Below are 22,518 nucleotides of genomic sequence, written 5' to 3'. Positions count from 1 at the left end.
ACTGAGCTACTGCCGATTTGTTGTTGTGATAAACTTACTCAGGGGCAGAAAAGTTAGGACAATTCCAAGGCCCCACAACTGACAGGGACACCAATATAAAATGATTAAACCATCATCATTGAGTATATATATTTCAAATATAATAATGAAATCAATTATCTCTTTGTTTTTATGTGTTTTAGGCAGTAAAAGTTAAATAAAAAATGTCCTTTAGCACATTTTTATGGTGGCTTTGACTCATGAACTGCACTGCATACTGTGTGCAGACTTGCATGCATGTACAAATCACCAGCAGTAAATATTGTGCTAGTACTAGTATGTATTGAACTACAAGACGCAAAACAGTTGCAAGCCTTTAATCAGAGTTATGTACATGTAAAGCTTCTGATGGGATAGTTAGGTCCTAGAGATGTGGTGACAACAGCTGCACAGAGGGGGCCCAATTAGATTTTTTTGTCATGAAGCCCAAAATTCCTGGCGGCGCCCCTGAACATACTACAAATGGTTAAAATCATATAGATTGTAGCTCTGCTGCTAGAGGACTACAAAACGTTATTTTAAAAACTACAACGTCTGTGCTAGAACACATCCGGTGACGTAATTGCGTAAAGGTAACGGTTAGTCAGTGACGCAACTCTGACTTGATACCGGGTTAAATAAAATAATCCAGTTAAGTTATATTTAAGTAGTCGGTCCATTTAGTTTAGTTTAGTTTAGTTTAGTTTTAGTTTAGTTTATTTTATTTAGTTTAGTTTAGTTTAGTTTAGTTTAGTTTAGTTTAGTTTAGTTTAGTTTAGTTTAGTTTAGTTTAGTTTAGTTTAGTTTAGTTTAGTTTTAGTTTATTTTATTTTATTTAGTTTAATTTAGTTTAGTTTAGTTTAGTTTAGTTTAGTTTAGTTTAGCTTAGTTTAGTTTAGTTTAGTTTAGCTTAGCTTCCTCCGGTACAGTAGATGGCGTCAACGGTTGTGAGCCGCCATTTAGAGAGAAGAAGAAGAAGAAGCAGACGACGTAACTGACTTTAACTGTCACGGTGAGTAGCAACATTCACTTCACACGTTATTATTTATATAAATATTATTAATATAAAGGTGTATTATCAAACACAGGCAGCTCCGGGCTGTTATCAGTGACCGTCACAGTTTCTCACATGTTGTTGTGACGTTTGTTATGAGAGCTAACAGCTAATGCTAATGCTAACAAACAAACAAACCAGCCTGTGTTACCGTTACATGTCAGGTAATGAGATTACATGTAACGGTAACAGTGATAGTTATAACAACGTTTCTGCTGTTGTTTATTTGAGTGGTCAAAAGAGGATAGACAGAGAGAGAGAGAGAGAGACAGACAGACAGAGAGAGACAGACAGACAGAGAGACAGACAGACAGAGAGAGAGGGAGAGAGAGAGGGAGAGAGAGAGACAGACAGACAGAGAGAGAGGGAGAGAGAGAGACAGACAGACAGACAGACAGACAGAGAGAGAGGGAGAGAGAGACAGACAGAGTGGGAGAGAGACAGACAGAGAGAGACAGAGAGAGGGAGAAAGACAGACAGACAGACAGAGAGAGGGAGAGAGAGACAGACAGAGTGGGAGAGAGACAGACAGAGAGAGGGAGAGACAGACAGAGAGAGAGAGAGAGAGAGAGAGAGAGGGGGAGAGAGACAGACAGACAGAGTGGGAGAGAGACAGACAGAGAGAGACAGACAGACAGACAGAGAGAGGGAGAGAGAGACAGACAGAGAGAGGGAGAAAGACAGACAGACGGAGAGAGAGAGACAAACAGACAGGGAGAGACAGACAGACAGATAGACAGAGAGAGAGAGACAAACAGACAGGGAGAGACAGACAGACAGACAGACAACAGACAGGGCGAGAGACAGACCGAGAGAGAGAGAGAGACAGACAGAGAGAGACAGATAGATAGATAGATAGATAGATAGATAGATAGACAGATAGATAGAGCATCCAGTAGCAGCATGCAAACATACATAGATTAGAATTAAGCTACAACACAGTATCCATACGTTAAAATGAACCTGAGATCAATTTAAATATGTACAGAGGAATTAAACATTTGCGTAGGATTTAACTGTGTTGAGAAGTTAACCCGTGCTAAACATCTATTCAGAGCCTGGATCGACTATAACCAGTTCAAGTGAGCGCATTAGTTTTGTGTAACGACGGTTCCAGTTGTTATGATCTTTGCAGTAGACAGAGACATCTGTCAACCATCATGAAAGTCCAGTTTATTAGGTATACCTGTACAAGCAGTTCAGTTCAATACATCATGTTTTTGATGACAGTGTCTCAGTTATGTTAGACAGCTCGTCCTCCAGGATAGAAGAACATTAGAAACAACTCCTAAAATAAAAAATAAAAAAAGTTATCTGTAATAAGGTGACATCATTATACAGATGGAGATGGATGGATACCACAGGGTGAATGAGTCTTTGTCTTTATTTACACATTAGACTGAAATCGTGGCTGATATCCGATCCACTTATTAAGACAGTTTGTGCACTACCGATCTCTTACTGGTGTCAAGCATACTAGGGTTGTCAAAAGTATTGACACTTTGATGCCACGTGTTTCAAACGATACAATGTGTACGTGAGTTCCTCTTTCTTACATGTTCTGTTTTCACTTCTCTAATGTGTCTTTGTTGCTAAGGCTGGCAAGGTAAAGTTCAGGTTAATGTTTAAATAGAGGAAGTTCAGAACAGAACAAGGTTCAGAGACAGGTCAGAGAGGTGACATTTCAATCGGGGATATGCTGACTACCGGTTAAGGGAACTAAGATGTTATGATGCTGTCTGTATGTATGGAGAGGTGTTTGAGACAGCCCGTTAGAGAGCATCATATCCGTGGAGCCTTTTTCTCTGTGACCCCTTTTGTGTGTTGCACTGTTAAACGCTTCTTCTTGTACAAGAATAATAAATCCAACTTAAACTTTGATACTTCGAATCCAATCTTCTTTATTGAAGGGTCACTAAGAAATTCTTATAACACTCCATTAATAAGAAATAACCTACTAGATTTATGGCTCTATGTTCAAATAAAATATAAAACCCACCCAAGGAACTCCAATATGATCCATGCAGGGTGTGTTAACACTCCTCAAAGCTTGTGAACAAATACCTCCGATCACACAAACGTCTCTCAGATCATATAATAGCACGTCACCTGTATTTACACTCATCTGGCTTTCATAGGCGGTCTCCTGCCACGACCTCCGATGCTGCCCAGTGTCCTCCGCTGTGCTCGGCCCATCTCTACCAGTCTTGCCTTAAGCCGGCCTTTGGCCCACTTCAGACCACACATGGACCCAGACCCGAGCCGGCCCGTTGAGAGGGCTATCAGAACAAAACTGACTGACCAACTCAAGCCAGACCATTTAGAGGTCCACAACGAAAGCCACATGCACGCCGTGCCGCCCGGCTCTGAATCCCATTTCCGCGTCCTGGTTGTTAGCTCCCAGTTTGAGGGTCTGCCGCTGATAAAGCGCCACCGTCTGGTTAACGAGGCTCTGAAGGAGGAGCTGAGTACCTGCGTTCATGCACTGGCCATCCAGGCAAAGACTCCCGAGCAGTGGGGGAGCAACTCCACCATCGCTAAGAGTCCGCCCTGCATGGGAGGCTCGAAGGGAGATCACACGGTGGAGGAGAAACTGAAGGCCGGGCGAGAGTAAAGAGGTGGACTATGAGGCGGTTACTGTGAAGAAGAGACATGAAGATTAATGTTCAATGTTCCCTGAGGATTTTCTCTTTTCACTACAGGTGGTTGCAGGTATTTTGCACTGGGACTACACCGCTGTTCATTCAATACAATATAGAGGAAACTTTCTATACCAATGCTTCTGCTCGTAGCTCTCAGCCTTAGGCAGAGGTCATGGATGGTCACCATGTGTGAATGAAAATAAACAGGATTCCTGAAACATTTCTGCGAGTCATGTTTTAGAATTTATACCACGCAGGAAAGTCAGTTATAATTATAGTGTTCTGTACCATCACACGGCAAGATTTATGAATCCGTGAGGTGTGTTTGACTGAAACAATGACGCAGTATCACCGCATGCAAGCTCCAGTCTTGAGAAACAGGTCGTCCTCCTTCATGCATGCAATCGGTTCACATTTTTCCATGTCTATCTAAACACTTGATCATAATTTGTAGTTACAACCTCTTCTTTAACCCTCTTTTCATTCTTGTGATATGTTTCTTGTACTCCAAGCAAAAGAATGTGAAGAGTTTAGATTGTGTGCCTTCAGTGCATTTGAAGTCAGTCATGTGGTACATTCCTCTCTTGGCAACTTCAAGTAACTTTTACCAAGTCTGTAAACCTCATATTCCTGCTGATTAAATGTTGTTCTCACCATCGTCCTTCTATAAGGCCACAAATAAACAATTAACATCATTTGGCTTAGTGAATAGTAGTTGTATAGTTGTTGTAACAGTTGGAATAGTTCACCTAAGGCCTAATTTAGTTTACGTGTAATTTCTGTACTTGGCAGGTCAGTGTCAGTACCACTGGCTGAGCACACGAGGGCAGTATGTGCACAAAGTATAAGACAAACTGACTTGGCTGTGAAAGCTGATGAAAACAAGATGTCTTTATTATTTCACTTCTAAGTCAAACATCAGTCTTTTTCTTCTTATGATTGTAACTTGATCGACTAAAGACACAAACGAGTAACAATACGACAAGATGAATTTGTGGGGAACTGAAGCACCGATGATATTTAATCAACTTAAAAATCTAAATAGTTTCAGTTAACACGGAGGAGCGTCTAATCAGTGGTGACAAAAGTCTTTGATACACTTGTTCTATGATTCTTACTCAATTATATTTATCGCATGATTATTATTTAATCCTTTCAGTGATTGGCCGAAGAGACCAGAAGACAAAAAGTACAAAATGTTCAGCAGTTTGCGCTTCTTCCCAGAATGACACACTCTTTACTGTGTGTGTGTGGGTGTGTGTGGGTGTGTGTGGGTGGGCATCTATTTTTGCCTTGGGGTTATATGTGTCACTGTGAAGGTCTTCTTGTCCTACCCTCAACCCTGATGACGGCCAAAAATCACTCCTCCAGCCTGCGAGAGCGATAAGACAACAAATATAAATCAAAAGTTGTCCGTGGGAGTCTAACAAACACTGAGCCTTTACCCTGATTCTCGATCATCTACAAGATGCTGATACAGATTTTTTTTTTCTTCTTCCTGTTCAGATTAGGCAGCACCAAACACACACACACACACGCACAGAGCCGAAGCAAACTTCTAATGCTTTTGCTGCAAAGCTATTCAAAGTTATTGTTAGCTCATAAAGACAGCCCTTCAGTGGAATGCAGTGTCACCTCAAGGTAATGCGTGTCGTCCTCTACAATCATCCTCCGCCTGGAACTGACAGCCTGTCAGGCCTCACAAAAGGCCGCGGTTGAGGAGGGTGAACAACTGGTGTCACTGGTTTGGAAAAAGGAAAACAGTAACACAACCACTTTATGACCCTTGCTCGCCCATTAGAGCCGGGTCTAAAGGGGGCAAGAAGCAAGGTCGGCACTGTGGGGGGAAAGCAATAAGCCTGGGCTGTACTGCCCGGGGACCCGCAGACTGTCTCTGCTGATAAGATTTACGTGTCACGATTCCAGGTGCTGTTATGATGGAGAGGTAAAAGATGTCAAGTCGTCAAGGGTGATGAGGTGGAGTGTAGAGACTTGTCTTACACTTAAAAGGTTGGAGTGTTTTGCCTGTGTGACTAGTACATCACCTATTTAGTCTTTGGCAGTTATACAGCAAAATAACCGGGTCGGTCAGGTCGCCTTAATGGATTGTGACTTCTTTTAGCCAGAGGTGAAATTGCAACTGCTCTAACTGACCGGATTTCTTTTGTTTTGTAATATATAATCACTAATTTTGCTTTCATCTAAATAGATGTGGACAAAGTAATCGACCTAACTGCTTTTGGCAATAAAAGCAAGAATGTGAGAGTAGCCTATAGCTGTGCAATTATGGCCTAATCAGGGGGGGGACTGTCTTTAAATGCTGAGAAAACTTTCCTCTGAACAAAGGATGGTCACTATTCTAGTCCTACCGATCATCACGCAGAGTGAGTTGACCATTTCACCGTTACCCTTCTCTACTTCATAAGTACTCGATAAATAATCTTCCACTCTAGTAATACTTATGTCAAGTAACAGTACTTCTGTACAGGATTAGATAACTCTAGCACACTTTCCGCACTTTGTTATTGCCTGTTTTTGCAGGTGAAGTCGTTATGCACCATGTCAGAGTCTGTTAAAGTTGTTATTGCTCAGATGTGTCAGTGTAATGAAAAGCAGCGGCGGCCAATTAAAATTAAAACGCCAAATTATAAAAGTGATTTTCCATAATGGGATGATGTAAAAGCATTCACCCTGTAGAAAAATGGCTATGAATGATAGGTTTTTATTTATTATTATTACATGTTATACTGATGCATCAGTGCGAAAGTAGCTTTTTAATGTTAATGTACAATTAGGTAGTTTAGTAGATTAGTGTAGAGGTTCCAAAGCTAGAGGTCGGGCCCCCTACAAAAGGTCACAAGATGAATCTGCGAGGTCATGAGATGATTAATGGGAGAGTAAAAAAAAAACCCAAAACAACAAAGTTCTGCCGCACAAATTTATATCCATGTTTCGGACAGATCTTTAAATGAAACCATCTGAGAAGAAGTGGAGGCAAATTAACTTATCTAAGTATTCAACTGAAAAGTAACTAGTTACTATGTCTATCAGATAATTATTGTGGATTAAAACTGACAATACTTTCCTCTGAAATGTAGTGGAGACATAAAGTAGCATGAAATGCAAATAAAGTAAAGTAAAAGATCCTTCAATAGTACAGTAAGTGCAGTAATTGAGTAGATTGAGTGATAAAATCGCTCCAAAAAATATTAATTTTGTGCTAATATTGACTTATAGCCAGTTTTTAGAAAGCTGTCAGAAAGCTGAATGTTCCAACTCGCTTGTATTTGTGGTGTCGATGTGACGGATTGTCTTTTATTCTCTGGAATTTCTTTAATTTTCCCACTTTTACTTCCATTTACTCACGTTTAATTTGTCTTTTGTATCAGCTCATTCATAGTCATTTACAGTAGATGTACACCAGGCCTCTTCTAACCAGGTCCAGACTCCAGTGTGATGGATCTGTCTCCAGTCCCAGCTCTGGCCCATATGGCCTGGTGGGTGCAGCAGGTCAGTGGGAACCCACCTTGGCAGCGCTGCGTCTGCGTCAGAGCCCCGGGACAGATGGTGCCAGGCTGGGCTGAGACCCCGGGTAGGGCAGGGTTCCCGCGATGAACAGCCGCTGATTTACACTGCGGCTCCGGACCGAGGGCTGGGGGTGCTGGGGGGCTCCTTCTGCGCAGCTGACCCCTGCTGGTTGCAGGGTCATCCATCGGGAGGGAGGAGGAGGAGAAGGAGGAGGTGGGGTGGGTACGACAAATGGGTGTCTGAGAAAGGGTGGTTTGGTCATCCCAGGGGACTGGCTTCGTCCTCAGGCCCCCTGGTCAGCTGCAGGATCTGTGCAGCATGTGTGTACGGAGAGCAGTCTGTTAAACACATTTCATTTAAAACCCCCACTAGAACAACAGTCATTACATTTATTGTCCTTAATGCTAAACCTGATGTCATTGCACAAGGAAGGAGAAGGAAACTGCCAAAAGTAGCACCACTTTGTCCAAATAATATTAAAATAGTGTTGCCCACTATTCCAATAAACCACTACAGAAGGCGGCTCAAAATCATCAGTCCTAATTACAGTTTATTAATCACAGAATGGCTTTTAAAGGCTCCCACACTGCTCTAGTGATTAATCTTTAGCTGGTTTCATGTTGTAAAAAAAAAACAGAGTTGAACTTAAGGTGATGGTAATAGGCTATTAAGGCCTTTTAATTGGAAAGCTCCCCCTCCACCTCCCTTCGCCAAATCTCTCTCACACCACACCGCCAACTAATGAAATCAGTGAATAGCCGGCTTGAAAGGGAAGGACAAAAGCAGAGATAGGGAGAAGACAATATCCTTGTGTGGGAGAATTAGTTACACTCAGTAGTCTAAGTATTCAAAGCGCACAGAGAAAAAAATCAAGGAGGGGGCTAAAAGGGAGGGGGGGATTAAGAGAAAAGTCCACACAGGTGGGTTGCTGGGAGGGAGGAGGGGGTCACATGACAGGACGTTACCTCGTTTGATAAACAACAGTCGGGGCCCACAGGAAGAAGGAAGGGAGTTATTTTATAGGCGGAATTAACTGCTTCGCCACATCAGGTATTCATTATGGTAAATCTCCCAGGTGTGCTGTACATGCAAGTAAAGTCAAAACATCTTAGGAGGTTGGGTTTGATGCAAAACTACTTGGACTGATTGATATTTGCTGTGGACAGTTAAGGGATAATTCCAAATCACAACTGATGTGTTATTTTTTTTACGAGTTTTTGCAGCAGAAAAACAGACTGGACATTTTTTTTTATTGTGCACTTTGAGATTTGACCTGTTGTATCAATACTGGGTCCAAATCTGGATTTAAGTGTATTTGGCTGCAGTAAGTCTGTAAACTTACAGAGAGTAAAAGCAGTTAGTCAGCATCAAGTGAAATGCAAATTTTAACTGAACAGTCACAAATTATTTTACTCTTTTGAGACTAGGAATGACGGACATGCAGTCCTGTGATGTATGATTGCCAACAACTGCTGAAGTAGGTGATCTGGAAATTAATTTCAGGAGCTCTACCTGTCCCCAAAAGGAATCTGCAGTCAGGTATCCTCACCTTTCTTGCATCTAAAGAAGTAAAAGCTTGGAGTTGGCTAATGGAAATAATCAGATATGTGTTGGAATGTCAGCTTTTAGTGGTTGGAATAAACATTAATGGGATGTGTGATTTACGGTATGTTTGTTTTTATATCAATGACATCTCAAACATCCATGATTCTGTTTGTTTTTCACTGTTTACACGTAAAAAAAAAAGTCCCTGAATACACATGTGGTCATCAGACTGCCCCGTTGCTAATCCGGTGATCCTGAATCTAACCCCAAAATGACCAAAAAAGAAACGAGACGCCACTGGAAAAAAAAAGTCTGTGACAAAATCAGCTGACAGCAGAGATGAAAAAGTGAATTGTCAAGGAAAGTAACATCTGTATCTTCGCTGATGTGTGACAGCCTTTTTTGTTAATGTGTTTTTTTGTTCTCTCTGTGCAGCTCAGTCAATCACATGATCCCGGCACTAAGTCATGGGAGTTTTTCCTGGGGGTGTTAAAGCATGGGGCTGGTTAGGCTGGTTTTTGGGCCAGAGTGCACAGGCCAAGGCCTTAGCCCTAAGCCCTGCACACTCAGTTACTGACACACATGCAGCTCGCCTTCCCTCCCCTCCAGGGCTCTAACCGGAGGAGTGTGCATGTCAAGACAGATGGGTCACAGATAAGGCTCTTTCAAGGCTTTCTTTCTGGGCTCCCTATATACCCTCACTCAACTCCCTCTCAACCTTTCTGCTCTCCTCCTGTGATCTTCCCACTCCTGCTCGATAGCTTTGAACCTGTGCCTCATTCCTATTGCACCCCCTTCATCTCCGCTCGCTGTCAATCACATCATTTTCTGTGCAAGCTATGACCTGGTTTGCACACTTTGGCTAGTCACCTCTTTGCCTTAAGCCCCTTTCTCCTCATAAACTTCTTTTGACCTCTGATCAACTTTCATTTAACACTTTGAACAGCCCCTATTATGTGTAGCTGAGCTGAGCATGCTCCATGTTCCCAAGTCTTCCATCAGCCTCTCCGGGGCTCCCAGTTGCTCATGACTGAACCCTGACATATGACTTTCTCTGCCTCCCTTTCCTCTCCTTCTTTAGCAGTGTCTCTCAAGGAGGATTACATTCACTTAACCCCCTGGAGTACTCAATAGCCTATATGATCATGTTTATATCTCATGCACAGCCTGAAGCTATTATCATATACCCATATTATGTTATTGCTTCGCCCCGTGGGTATTACTCAGTGCTGATGTTTTTAGTCAAGAGGTTGTAAGTTATTCAAACACCAGTCTTAAGAATATTCTGTGAGACTTGAATGACAGCCAGCATATAGGAGCATGCAGCAGACACATGAAGCATATGATATTCACATAGCTGTTTTTATAGTTGCCGCAGAAGGAGCCAGCCACACTCATAAACCTCCACTCCGACATGTTTATCATCATAAAACCAAAGGGAGAGTTAACAGAGATTGAGCACATTTATGGCTGAGCTTCAAATATCATAAAAAAAAAAAAAGAATTGATTGGCATCGGGTTTTGTCCTGCGGGTGATGGTGTCACTTTGCACCTGCTGTACCCGAGTTTTAGATGACAAGCATAAATGTTTGTGTTAGATATTATTTTTCAGTTTTTACTGATACGAGCAGCCTGTCAGGGTGGCTGTTTCTATCGTCCAGCTACTTTGATGCAAACAGAAATATCTCAACAACTGTAAAATGGATTGCATGAATCTTATTAAAGACGTTCATGCTCCCCAGAGGACGAATCCCACTGACTTTTCTTCTAGCACCACCATAAGGTTGAAATCTTTGGCTTTTAGACAAACATCTTGACACACTGCTGGATGGATTGCAATGAGATGAATATTCATGCCGCCCTCAGGATGAATTGCAATACATTCAGTGATTCCTTTAGATTTTATCGAGCGCCGTAATCAGGTTTTAATCGGCCCGGTACTTTGGTTTATGGCCACATGTCTGCAAAACTAATGACAGTCCCATCAGCCTCAACTGCTAATTAGCAAATGTTTACATGCTGACACGCTAAACTAAAACAGTGAACATGTTAAACATTGTTGAACTTTAGCATTGTCATAACAACTGAATTTATCCGGTGAGGGATCGACAAACTCTCACAGTCTCACAGGACTGCTGGTGTGGCTACACGGCCGCCTATTGTTCCAGTGGTGCATTATTCTGAAATCCACACGAGTACAAAAAAAAAATGTCCCATTGGACTGAATGCCTGTTTTTCCAACAGGCTGTTATTCCGAAAACAAAAACCCACTGCTCCAAACTCCAAACTATGAGCCTTCGGAGCAATGGGTGTTTGGGATTTCAGTCCAGTGGGACGTTTTTTTTGGACAACTGGGGTTTTCGGAATAATGGGCCGTCGGAACAATGGCATGGCACCAGTGGCTGTAGACTCTTAGGATTGTTTTCATCTCTGTCTACCATCAGGAATTGGACCAACCAATCAGGTTGCTCCACAGTGGACTGTTGAAATTTACCTTTACAAAATAGAAAATACAGCATCAGGTCAAAAGAAGAATTGTTCAAATGCCATAGTTTGCAATGTTCATCAAGTGTTTGTTAGATATAGTACATATATATAAAATTATTCTATATTCTCCTATATTTTTGTGAGTTTAGCAGATGTAATCTTTTTAAAATATAATAGAAGGGTTAAAGTAAGACTTGAACTACTTTATACTTGCTATATTAGTATTGTATTATGAGTGTGACTCATTTAATTTTCTCTTGAACAGTCAGTTGTTGGTAATCTCCCCCAGCAACACGCAACACTTTTGTATTGATTGCATCCCAATCTCTTCTAAGAGGATGATTCACTGATGGCACCTCTATAGGGCGTCTTTGAGTCTTATATTAACCCATACACGATATTGTTGAAGCTGCAGTGTCGGGTCAGCAGGGTCATCCATATGCAAGGCCAGTAAACGGAGGGTTAATCTTGGCTCTTCCAGATGTACCAGCCAAGTGAAAAGAGCTGCGAAAGGCTCCACTCGGACTTCCACAAAACGTGATCTATTGTTCGTCTGTCAGCAGTGCGGTGATATATTCTATCCTACACTCGTGGACAAAACATACCCCGGCGATTATACAAGCAGGGCCATTCGCCCTGCAACAACGCCAGCCCGGTGACTGTGGACACCAGGCAGCTTGACCCCAGGGTCTCACGCTCCTTTGTTTCCACTGACCTCTGTTTCTTTTACCCCCCTCTGAACCTAAAACCTCTGTCCTTCCAACTCCCCCCCCCTCCTTTCCCTGCCTCCTTCTCCCACACACTCTTCACACACATACAAATAAAGAAATGGGCCCCCTCCATTTTTATTTTATTAGCACTTTGAAACCCAGTCCTTTTACTGGGGAGTGGAGGGGAAAAAATAATAGGAAGGGGGTTTAATTAGGAGAGTTATTAGGACTCAAATAAAACAACAGGGTCAGGGGGAAGAGCTGGGTCAAACTGGGAGTGTGTGGGCTTTGATATGAAGGCTTTGTCATCTTTGGGTTCGACCCTCATATCCTCAAAATAGGGTAACACTGAGGAGCTTACAGAGTGTCATTAAGGGATGTGCACACTTTCTCTGAAGTGTGCTTGTAGTGGCAGGAGCAATGCCTTTCGTGCATGCAGAGTGAGTGAGCTCTGGTTGTTGTTCTGATTGCACTTTCTACTATCTGATGGGTTACATTGTATGTGCAGGGGGACACATGCGTGCCACATAGAGCAGCAAGTACAGTTCCAGCTGTGTGTCTGTGTACACACATGTGTTTGTTCAGTGCCAGGTGTGCCGTCCCCTTCCTTTGTGATCAGCCCATCTGCGGATTGTGACATGGAAGCCCCTGCAATTTCCTTTACTCAGCTCTTTACCGGCTTCCGACTCAGTCATACCTCAGTGTACGATTCCCCTTCTGCCCCCCGTCTCACGTTCCCTCTCCTATACTTCCCCTTCCCCTCTTCCTCTCCTCCCGAGTAGCCGCTCCCTGTGGCTTTCTCGCTGTTTACCAAACACACCAACGGCCTCCTCCTCCTCCTCCTCCTCCTCCCTCCTGCGTCGCTCTTCCCTCGCTCCCGCACATGCACACGTCTTTGTTTGCGCTCATCTGAGTAGAAAATGGTTCCCAACTACCGGCAGGGCTGCAGTGTGAGACAGGAGGCCTTAAGTGGTGCTCACAAGAGGGGAGGGAAAAAAAAAGGGGGGGTTATGGATGCTGCTTGAGTGCTGCAAACGCTCCGTCCATCTTCCTCTGGGGGGCTGTAGAGAGGGGTGAGGGTGGGTAAGAAAGGATGAGGAAGAGGAGGGGAATCCCCAGACCTTGGCACAAAGAAAGGCTGTGAACAGTGCAGTCTTAACGGGATATCATGAGAGGAAAAACACACGATGGATAAACTCTAACAACAAATTACTGGTTGATTATTATGACACCCTCGTAGTACCGCCTCAGACAAACAGTCCTGGATTTTTTGAGGAATGAGATGTAGCATTAATAGATATAATATCTCTTTTGTTTTACCAAGAATGCATGTTTACAAAGGTCATCTGAGTACATGTGAATGCTGTAGTCCTCCACACATGTTTAAATACGCGAGAGATCACAAGAGATTTGGATTTTTAAAAAAAACAAGCAAACGGATTGGACAGCCAGGGAAATGCATTACCCAGAATTCAGCAAGCGGACAAAAACAATATTCGGCACAACGGGATTAAACCTTTATCTCTAAAGTTTTGCATCAGTCACAGTCCGAGGCCACCGCTAAAGAGCCCTGCAGAGGGACTGACAGATGTGTGAGACAGATGTGTGTGTGTGTGAGAGAGAGAGAGAGAGTGTGTGTGTGTGTGTGTGTGTGTGTGTGTGTGTGTGTGTGTGTGTGTGTGTGTGTGTGTTACTGGGTGAGATGTAGGTATTATAAGTGGCTTGCTCCGGGATGACCAAGTAGGTCAAGAGAATCAAGTCAGGAGTGAAGGGGCTCACAAAGCTGTGAGGGGAAGGTCAAGCGTGAAATCCCTCCCTCCTTGCCACTGTGACCCCCCAGGGAGGTGCTCTGGACAAGCAGTGAGGCGTGTGTGTAGTTGTAGCAGAGTCGGGTGAAGATGTGGGTATAATATGTGACATCGGTGCTGTGTAGCTACAGAATAGTAAACTCCATGACCAACAAGTATCAGCATCTAAAGCCTGTTTACAATACCTGTCAGGTCAAACACACACCTGCATAATTAGACCATGCACAGGTTAAGTAAAATAGTCTGAACACGTAAATGCCAACCTTGATAAACAGCCTAACCTCAGGCTAAGTGGCCAGATTGTCACGTGCGATATAGAACGGTTCAGTGAACCTGACACCCTGAGGAACATTTCTGATGTCCAAACCGAGGAGCGCTCGCATTTTTCAGGTGGTTTCAAACACAGAAATCAGCAGAAAACTATCAAACTGATCACATGTTGAGGCAGAAATGCATTTACGTGCAGCAGGTACATCTACAGTATACTGTACAGGTGTGTGTGCATGTGCATATGTGTGTGTTTAACTGCTCGGTCCTGCCAGTGTGTGAGAATGCATCTCTGTTCAAGTGTTGTGCATGTAAATGCATGCAGGTACAGTGTTAGCAGTGTGAAAGATCACCGCATGTGTGTTTTATTTTTCACCAACCAGTTGATGCTTGCATGTATACCTGCCTCTCTTTGTGCTGCACGTGTCGCTTGGTAGTGTTTTTGTCAACGTTTTGCAGTTAGAAAATGTCAGCTTTATTGATTTTGTTGATTTATTAATTATTTAAAGATCATAAAACATTAACTTCTGGGTTGCCGGGTTGTGAAAGCTCCCCTCGACTGATTAAACCATGCAAGAGAAAGGATAAATGATGCTTCGCAGCTTAGCAACATGATGCCTCATCACTGATCTAATAACCCTCATAAGATATAACTAAAGCGTTTGTAAAGTTTGCCTTATGAGAAAGTGGTACTGACATTCGATTTGTCTGATCGGTATATATTTACGTGTGTGTGTGTGTGTGTGTGTCTTTGTGTGAGAAAGTGAAAGATTCCTACTTGTGCGCCCTGCAGTCTGATGATGGCTCATCCTGTCACACCCTGTCGCCTTCATGTCACCGCTGCACAGTGGCTGCTTTTCTCGCCCTCTCTCCACCTCAACGCCCAGCAGCAGCGACACTCCCACCGCCACTCACTCCAACTTCGCTCCCTTTTAAAACCGTTCCACTTTCAGCCAAGACAGTGTCGGGTGGCAATAATATACGTTCTTGATGAACAGGTTGAACACTGGTTTTTTTTTTTGGCCTTTTTTTAGTATTTTTTTAAGTATTTTTAATAGAAGGGTTTGAGCTGCACATACATGGGCATTACAAATGATGTGTAATTCTCCAGTGGCAGTAAATGACATAGAACACAAAAAATAGAAAGAAACTTGTGGAGCTATAGTAACTGATTTCAGCTTGCATGTATGGCTGCCTAGCAATTTGCAAATTAAAATAGGCCCACTCTGCAAATACGCCACCAAACTTCAAGAAGTTAATATTTTGCAAAGCTGCACAGAATCATTTTACAATGCCACTTTCTCTCTCATGAGGATTTCAAACCAATATTTGAAGTAGAGTCAGATACGTGTTCATTAAATCGTTACTCATCATCATTCTTCATTCATTAACAGTAAATGTCAGGTTTTGCAGTCTTAGAATCAACAAGAATTTGGAGAGAAATTGAAAATCCAGAGAGAAGTCCAATTTTTTCACACATATAATGTGATGCAGACTCAGGACACTCGTGCTTATTTGGGTATACAGTACAATTTTCTCTTTCTTTCACTCATATGACTACTTTTCTTTATTTTGTAAAGTTACAGTTTATTTATGGGTTTACTATCCTCACATATCGAACAAATATCACATTTATTTATTGGGTGAAGGGTCGTATTTGCTCGTCGTATCTGACAGTTTTTATTAACCACGGCGGTCATCAAGATGTATCATTTGTTAATCATGTTCAGCACAAATTTAATTTGGTGTCTACAGGCTTCACCTATTGTACCTTAAATCGTCCCGTGTTCTCAGGGTACAGGCTCTGTATTACTCAACAAAGGAAATAATGACTCAGGATTAAAACAGGATCATGATCATGGGACCGGGATGAATTAGGAAGTGTATACCAGGATTGGGCAGGGCAGGAAGAAAGTTTGCCTTGTCCGCAATGCAACTGAAAGAAAGCACCTCTCCCCTCCCTCGGTCATTATTCAGCTCGAGAAAGTCCTCTTCGCTGGCTAATGGTAATTTACCTTCCACGCGTTTAATTGCTAAACTAGCCGATACATGCCGAACTCTTCGACAGTGATACATCATCATCGCCAAGACAGAAATGACATAAGAGCAAAGGGATTGATTTCCCCGGTGAGAAAAGGTGTTGCACTGCTTCAGGCTTAGATAATGAATGACCGGTAACCTATTTTAGTCTGTGAGTGACAACCTGTAAGTGATGACTTTGTGGTTTCCTTTAACACGCTGTCCAAGAGAATAATGCGGAAGAATGTCCGACTGAATTTCATTTTTTCCTTCCTTGAATTTAAAGTTTGCCAGGGCGTTAATGTGTTGAGTACATTTCGTGACCCTTTGGGGCGTTTGGAAGGCGCTGAATCATTTCCAAAGCCGGCAAGAGAAAAGAAGGTGGTTTTCATCAGTCCACAGCCATAAGCTGTGTGTGAAGTGAGGTTAAATGAGGTGAACAGGCTGCTGTGCGTTCCAGTGTGAATCTTAAGCAGAATGACATTACACCTGTCAGCTGAGGAACTACAACCAGTTCATCATCCTTACAATTGCGGGAATCTCTTGAGTATGCTTCATGCAGGAATGTGACAGAGTGTGTGTAGTGCAGATGCACGCGATAATTAAGACATGAGAGCATCTGAAGGTTGGGATGACAGGTTTCCAACTTAAAGCAGCATTTATGTAGAAATGACATCACAATTTAAAGCCCACTGTGGTAAATATGGACACGCTGTACATGTGCATTTGTTATGATTATGACTTATGATAAAAAATCTAAACTCAGGCAGCCAGATAACAAACTGAGCTTACATTAGCTAACAGTAGTTATAGTTAACAGCAGTTTTAAAATATCCAATTTCACCAAAATCAGTGAAATAGTTGGTGGTGTGTGTTACTGGGGTGCAGATGTTTTAACTCTTATAGAGAGCGTGTGTGTTTTCTGTCTTTTGCATATCTCACCCACTCCAATTATCTGGCAGGGAGAGATGATTAAAAAATAGTTCAAGGACAAGAGAGACAGGTTAAGGGAAGTGTCATTTTGGACAAGAAACATGATGTTCATTACTAAGCGGAAAACCAAAAAAGGAAATTATCAGTGGGAAGATGTCCAAGACAGCCCATTTTTAAAAAATGTATAAAAACAAACTGTTAGAGCTCCTCGAGGAGGCTTTTCTCTGTAACCCCTTTTGTGTGTTGCATTGTTAAACACTCCTTCTTGTACAAGAATAATAAATTCAACTTAAACTTTGATACTTTGAATCCAGTCTTTCTTATTCAAGGGTTCTTCCTTTAAAAATTCTCGTAACAATGTGCGACCATAAAGCATCGCTTCTCAGGGTAGATCCTACCCAGAGACAGTGGGGATGACAGAAACACCATTCACCTGATTAGAAGTCAGTGTATCATCAGAATGATGAAGTTATTTTAAGGTAGAAAAGTTACATAATGTTGCTTTAATGATAAATCCACGTGTGTTTTCTGCAAAGATATTTCTTTGGCATGACACTTGTAAACCATTGGAAGGGCTAATTATACATGATGAGGGGCTGTGATGCCTCACAGTGCAATGTTTTAGTTATATTCAGTTAAACAGTTAACTGGCAACGTAGACGGATACTGTAGTATTCTTACCAGGGTTACATCAGATCAATAAATCTTTATTACTTATTTAGGAGAGAGACTAAACTGTTGACTGTTAACTGATACCTGCCAACCAGGTGTTTTCTGTGGCCGTGAGTTGTTAATGAATGAGAATGAATGAAGTCTCCGACCCGGATTCTCACAGGTGGACGTGGCAGTTACGTCTTAAGGCTACGAAACACAAAAGCTTGTGTCCGAACACGTCTGGAAACAAAAGTGATTAAAGCTGTTTTGAATGGCACGCCTGTAAAGCCCTTTGTCATAAAGAGGCCATAAAAAAAACATTTGGTTTCCTAACATAAAAATAGATTTCATGAAATTATTATAAAAAACATTGTTTGTTACAACTTGGATTTTATTTTTTGTTGCTCTTGGCATCAGTTGTATTAATGATGACAACATTGTGCATTAGTTTAGTGGTCTGACATAGAACAGGTTGTAAATAAACCCCCAGGTTAGTCAAATCTATGTGGGAAAGTCACAGTTACAGTTACAGTAGAAGTATTGTAAATATACCCCACACCTGCCGGCCTGACTACCTGGTTCAAATTTGAACTACTGTACTTGCTGTAGTTGTACACACTCATATTTCTCTTGAACTATTGTTCAACATTTGAACCGCCAAATTGTTTTGTAGCTTATCTGTGGTAGCTTCATCTTTACAAACCATCTGAATGTCTGACTGTTCCTGCTTGTCGCCCTTTAATACAATGTATAATATTGTCATAACTGATAGCACTGATAGTTAGACCTATTAAAACACAAGTTGCAGGTGATTGGGAAACCTTTAAATTAAAGACCGTGAGAGAATGTGTCTCATTTTAGGATGGCTGAAAGAAATAAAACCACAGGACACCAGTTTTTTTTTTTTTCTCATTGTTCATATAGGGATATGATCACTAAAATCGAGAGTGCAGACATGAGAAATTTAGAAAGTACCACTACTAATGCAGGTATAAAGCTGGCCCAAACACACACAAGCATCCTGAGACAGAAACAACACATGGCATACAACTAACTCTCTATCAGGGGTGGAAGAAGTGCTCAAATCTTTACCCCCTCCAGAGAGTCACAAAATGAATCAGAGTGTACAAATAAGAAGTCATTTCTACCTTCTAGACTTCTACCTACTCTTTTTTTTTTTGTGTGAAATATTACATAATTTTACATCTTTGGATCTCAAACTGTGAAAATGAAAAATGAAAACACAGTTTACAGGTGCAGAATGTCAGATTTATGGGGCGCCATAGAATACTCTTACAGAGTCGGACAGAAATTAAAATTCTCTTCCGCAGACAAACTAAAAACTGGCTCTAGATAGGGCCGTTTGCATCTTTTGTAGCCACTGTAGTTTCTCCTTCACGCTTAGAAGAAGAGGGTGTAGCAAGGGAGTTTCTACCTGTTAATTAAATGTGGTATTCAATTAAAAATGTCCCTCTATGTAGTGCGGTAGAGGTATAAAGTAACATAAAGTAAAAAATGTACTCAAGTGCAGCACTTGCACCACTGCTCCCGGCGTGCACACAGTCCATGTGAGAGAGTGAAAGTGTGTATATGTGTATTAGTGAGCAGGAGGCGGGCCTGTTGGCGGAGCAGGTCAGCAGGCAGAAAGGCGGTGGGCCGAGCCGGGAGCCGCAGCCCCTCCCGGGGGTCAGGCCGGAGAGGATGAAACCTGTCATTAGGGAGGTGAGGGGAAGAAAGCTCTCAGTGGGGGTGAGCATTGTCCTGGGGGCGGGCGGGTGGGATGGCTCTTTAGTGCCTCAAATAACACGGCCCCCGGCAGCCATTGTCACGGAGTGAAAGGGCCCAATGGGGGGGTCACAGGGGTGAGGGGGCAATTCTGAACAGTGGTCAGTGGGAGAAAAGAGTCCGTGGGTGAGGAGGGATGGTGAGTGGGTTTGAAGGGGGGGGGGTGATGCTTTTATACAGTTGTTTCCCTCTTCTTTGTTGACAGCTCATCCAGAACCAGGTTCCTATGGTGTCCTTAAACCTCAATGGATTCATCAAGTGTGTGTGTGGATGTATGTGTGTGCTAAAGAACCAGATATATATTTTATACATACGTGTTTGTCTCTTTGGTTTCTGTGTGTGTTTGTGCTTCCACATCCTACAGTGAGGTGGGGGGGGTGCATGAGCGTGCAGGTTGAATAGCAGAGGTTGACATCTATGGCAGAGCTCAGTGCAGAGTCAGGACCTTTCACTCGTCCGAAGTGTTTTAAGGGGACGGGTCACACAGATAATGGGGAACCGGAGAGAAAAGACCAAAGACCAAAGCTTTCCTCTTTTACTGGAGGTCGTGGACGGAGCCTTTGACGGCCTGTCACTCCTCTGAGCACCAGACAACAAATAGGACACAATATATCTAGATGACAGCTTAAGTTGGTGATTTCATTTGCAACTTATTCTCTTCCAGGTTTAGGAATAGTGACAAGGAGTGTGTGCACGGCGTTGTCAGACAATAAATTAAAAGCTAAAATAAAAACTTTTAGGAGTTGAGAAAAAGGCGTTTATTTTATACGAAGTAGTTGGATTCTGTCTGTTTTGTTGCTCCCTTACACACTTCAATTAAGATGCAACATGTTTATAAAATATATTAAACACAGATCAGTTCCCTAATGTTCTCACTGTGCTCCAACTAATTCTGTTTTTCCTCAACGCAGCCAGTTCTTTGCTAATGATGTATACTTTACTCTATACGTCAAAGCTGTTCCCACAGCCAGAGCACCTAATAAACTGATAAACTGGACCAATTACTGACTCCATTAGAGGGCTTTCATCCAATCCCAATGCACTGATGACTTTAGAGGGCCAATAAAACTGCTAGGTTGTGACCTTAACGTTAAGGGACCTTAACAGAACGAGAGGGGACAGACAGGGGTCAACAACATCTCACACTTGTCACACCCCGGAGTGAAAGTATGTTTACATCTCATTTCTGTATCAACACCGCTCACGGTGTTGGAGGATGAGGCAGATTGAGTTGTTAGAGTGTTCAGAAAGGGAATGAAACATAGAAAAGTGAATAAAAATGTTAGATTTTAGGGATTTTTGTAAAGTTTAAAGATTAAAATGGTGTATATATGTTCAGTATTTTGAACTGTGGTGATATAGATTTATTAAGCTACTTAAAATAGGAATAAAAATACTCCAGTTGGGCATTCTTGGACATCTTAATCCCTGGATAGTGTGTGTTTTTGGATGAAAATAATACACAACACACAAGTGGTCATTTTATTAGGTACACCTGTACGATGTAATGCAATTCAATACGACTCTTCAGCCATAAAGTCGACTTTTATAACGCCAAATGTTCAGTGTTTGGTGGAAAGCGTCATAGAGTTAGTGAAGTAATTGGTATTAGTAGTGTAACTGCATTATATTGGGAAGTGTTTCTATTGATGTATGTAAACAGGGAGGAAAGAAAAACGTGAGACACCTCTCAAAGTAACATAATCCGGTATAAACGCGTCAGAAACTGAACATTATAAATGTCTTAAAGGTAGAATTCATGGCAGAGCTGTTGTTTTCAATTAAATCCATTGCACAGGTGGACCAAATAAAGATCCACGTAACATGTTAATTATGAAGTCAAACACTGAATTCTAGTTGTAACATGAGAAGAAAAGCACAAGACGTGAGGAGGAGGAGGTTAAGTTGTGTTTTTGCAGTTTTGTGTATTGAGGAAAGTGAGCGTGCATCAGTAGTACATTAGTGAGGTGAAGAAATTAGCAGCAGGCCTCATTTAGAGGAAACTGTTACAATCTGCATTAGAGAGGGGGGAAAAATGGAGGGAAGGAGGAGGAGAGAGGCAGGCCTAATCACTTTCCCTGCTGACTTCACAGGAGGGAGGGAGGTAAAGATCACAGCTCCACCAGCACATTGCAGCCGTCCTCCTCTCCTCCCTCCTCTCCTCCCCGGCCTTTTGAAGGAGAGCCCGGGGTGCCTGCTTCCCTCCCTCTGCCCACTGGGCTATTGAAGGAGTGATGGATGACTTCATAAGGAGACAAGATCCATCTTTCATTCACAAAATCTCTGCCACTTTAAACGACTCTTTCATTTTCTGTCCGTCTCACCCCGTCTCCTTTCCGTCTGTCTCTGATGTCAGCGATAACAGCCCTCGCTTCTTCCTTTTCTTTTATTTCTCCTCTGTTTTCTGCTGGTCACCTGCCTCTCTCTGCTCCGTCTCTCTTTCTGTCTTTCTTTTGCGGATGAAGGAATGTTGTCTCCGTCCATCTCTTTCCCTCTGTCTCTCTCCCTGAGGCTTTGGACAGATGTAGAGGCCTTCCTTTCCCAGCATTCCCTGGGGAGAGTAGGGACAGGTCTTAACACCCTTTTGGAGAAGGGAGGAGGGCGAGGGAGAAGGGAGGGCAGTTTGTTGTCCGAAGGGTCACGTATTGGGAGTCAAGTGATGCATAAGTAATGCTTTGTTTGGACTGATCTGGGGGAAGGAATTTACTGGATTTCGCTGTAATTGGGTTATTTTCCTTTGAAAGGGCTTATGAAACAAAGATCGGGGAGGTGAAGGAGGTCAATGCATTATGGGAGCAATTAGAAAAGTCAGTGAAACAGTTTAAAACGTTTCAGAATGATGCCTTAATCAGAGCAATACGTTAAAAGTATACAAGATGTCTTGGCGTCGTGAGTGATTGTGAGAAACCAACCAAACCAAACTAGTAAAAGTGACCGTGAGAGGACGTGGTTACTGAGAGAATCAGATCCAGTAATGCAAAAAAAATAAAATCAGACAAGCGCTATAGGTCAGTAATCAGATTTATCTCTTACCCTGACCTTATTTTGGAACCATGGCTTACTTACAA

General features: G+C 42.4%; 1 protein-coding gene across 1 annotated transcript; it reads left to right on the top strand.

Moving 5' to 3' along the window:
* Positions 1-877: 877 nt before the first annotated feature.
* bola1 (bolA family member 1) lies at positions 878-3,934 on the top strand. Its single transcript, XM_019279081.2, has 2 exons — positions 878-1,030; positions 3,211-3,934. The coding sequence occupies exon 2, from the start codon at positions 3,234-3,236 to the stop codon at positions 3,684-3,686; it is 453 nt and encodes a 150-aa protein (XP_019134626.1). The 5' UTR covers positions 878-1,030; positions 3,211-3,233; the 3' UTR covers positions 3,687-3,934.
* The last annotated feature ends 18,584 nt before the right edge of the window (positions 3,935-22,518 follow it).

This window comes from Larimichthys crocea, chromosome XIII (assembly GCF_000972845.2).
Source record: "Larimichthys crocea isolate SSNF chromosome XIII, L_crocea_2.0, whole genome shotgun sequence".
Taxonomy (NCBI): domain Eukaryota; kingdom Metazoa; phylum Chordata; class Actinopteri; family Sciaenidae; genus Larimichthys; species Larimichthys crocea.
Note: the sequence above shows the minus strand (reverse complement) of the source record. Positions and strands in the feature narration are given on the sequence as shown.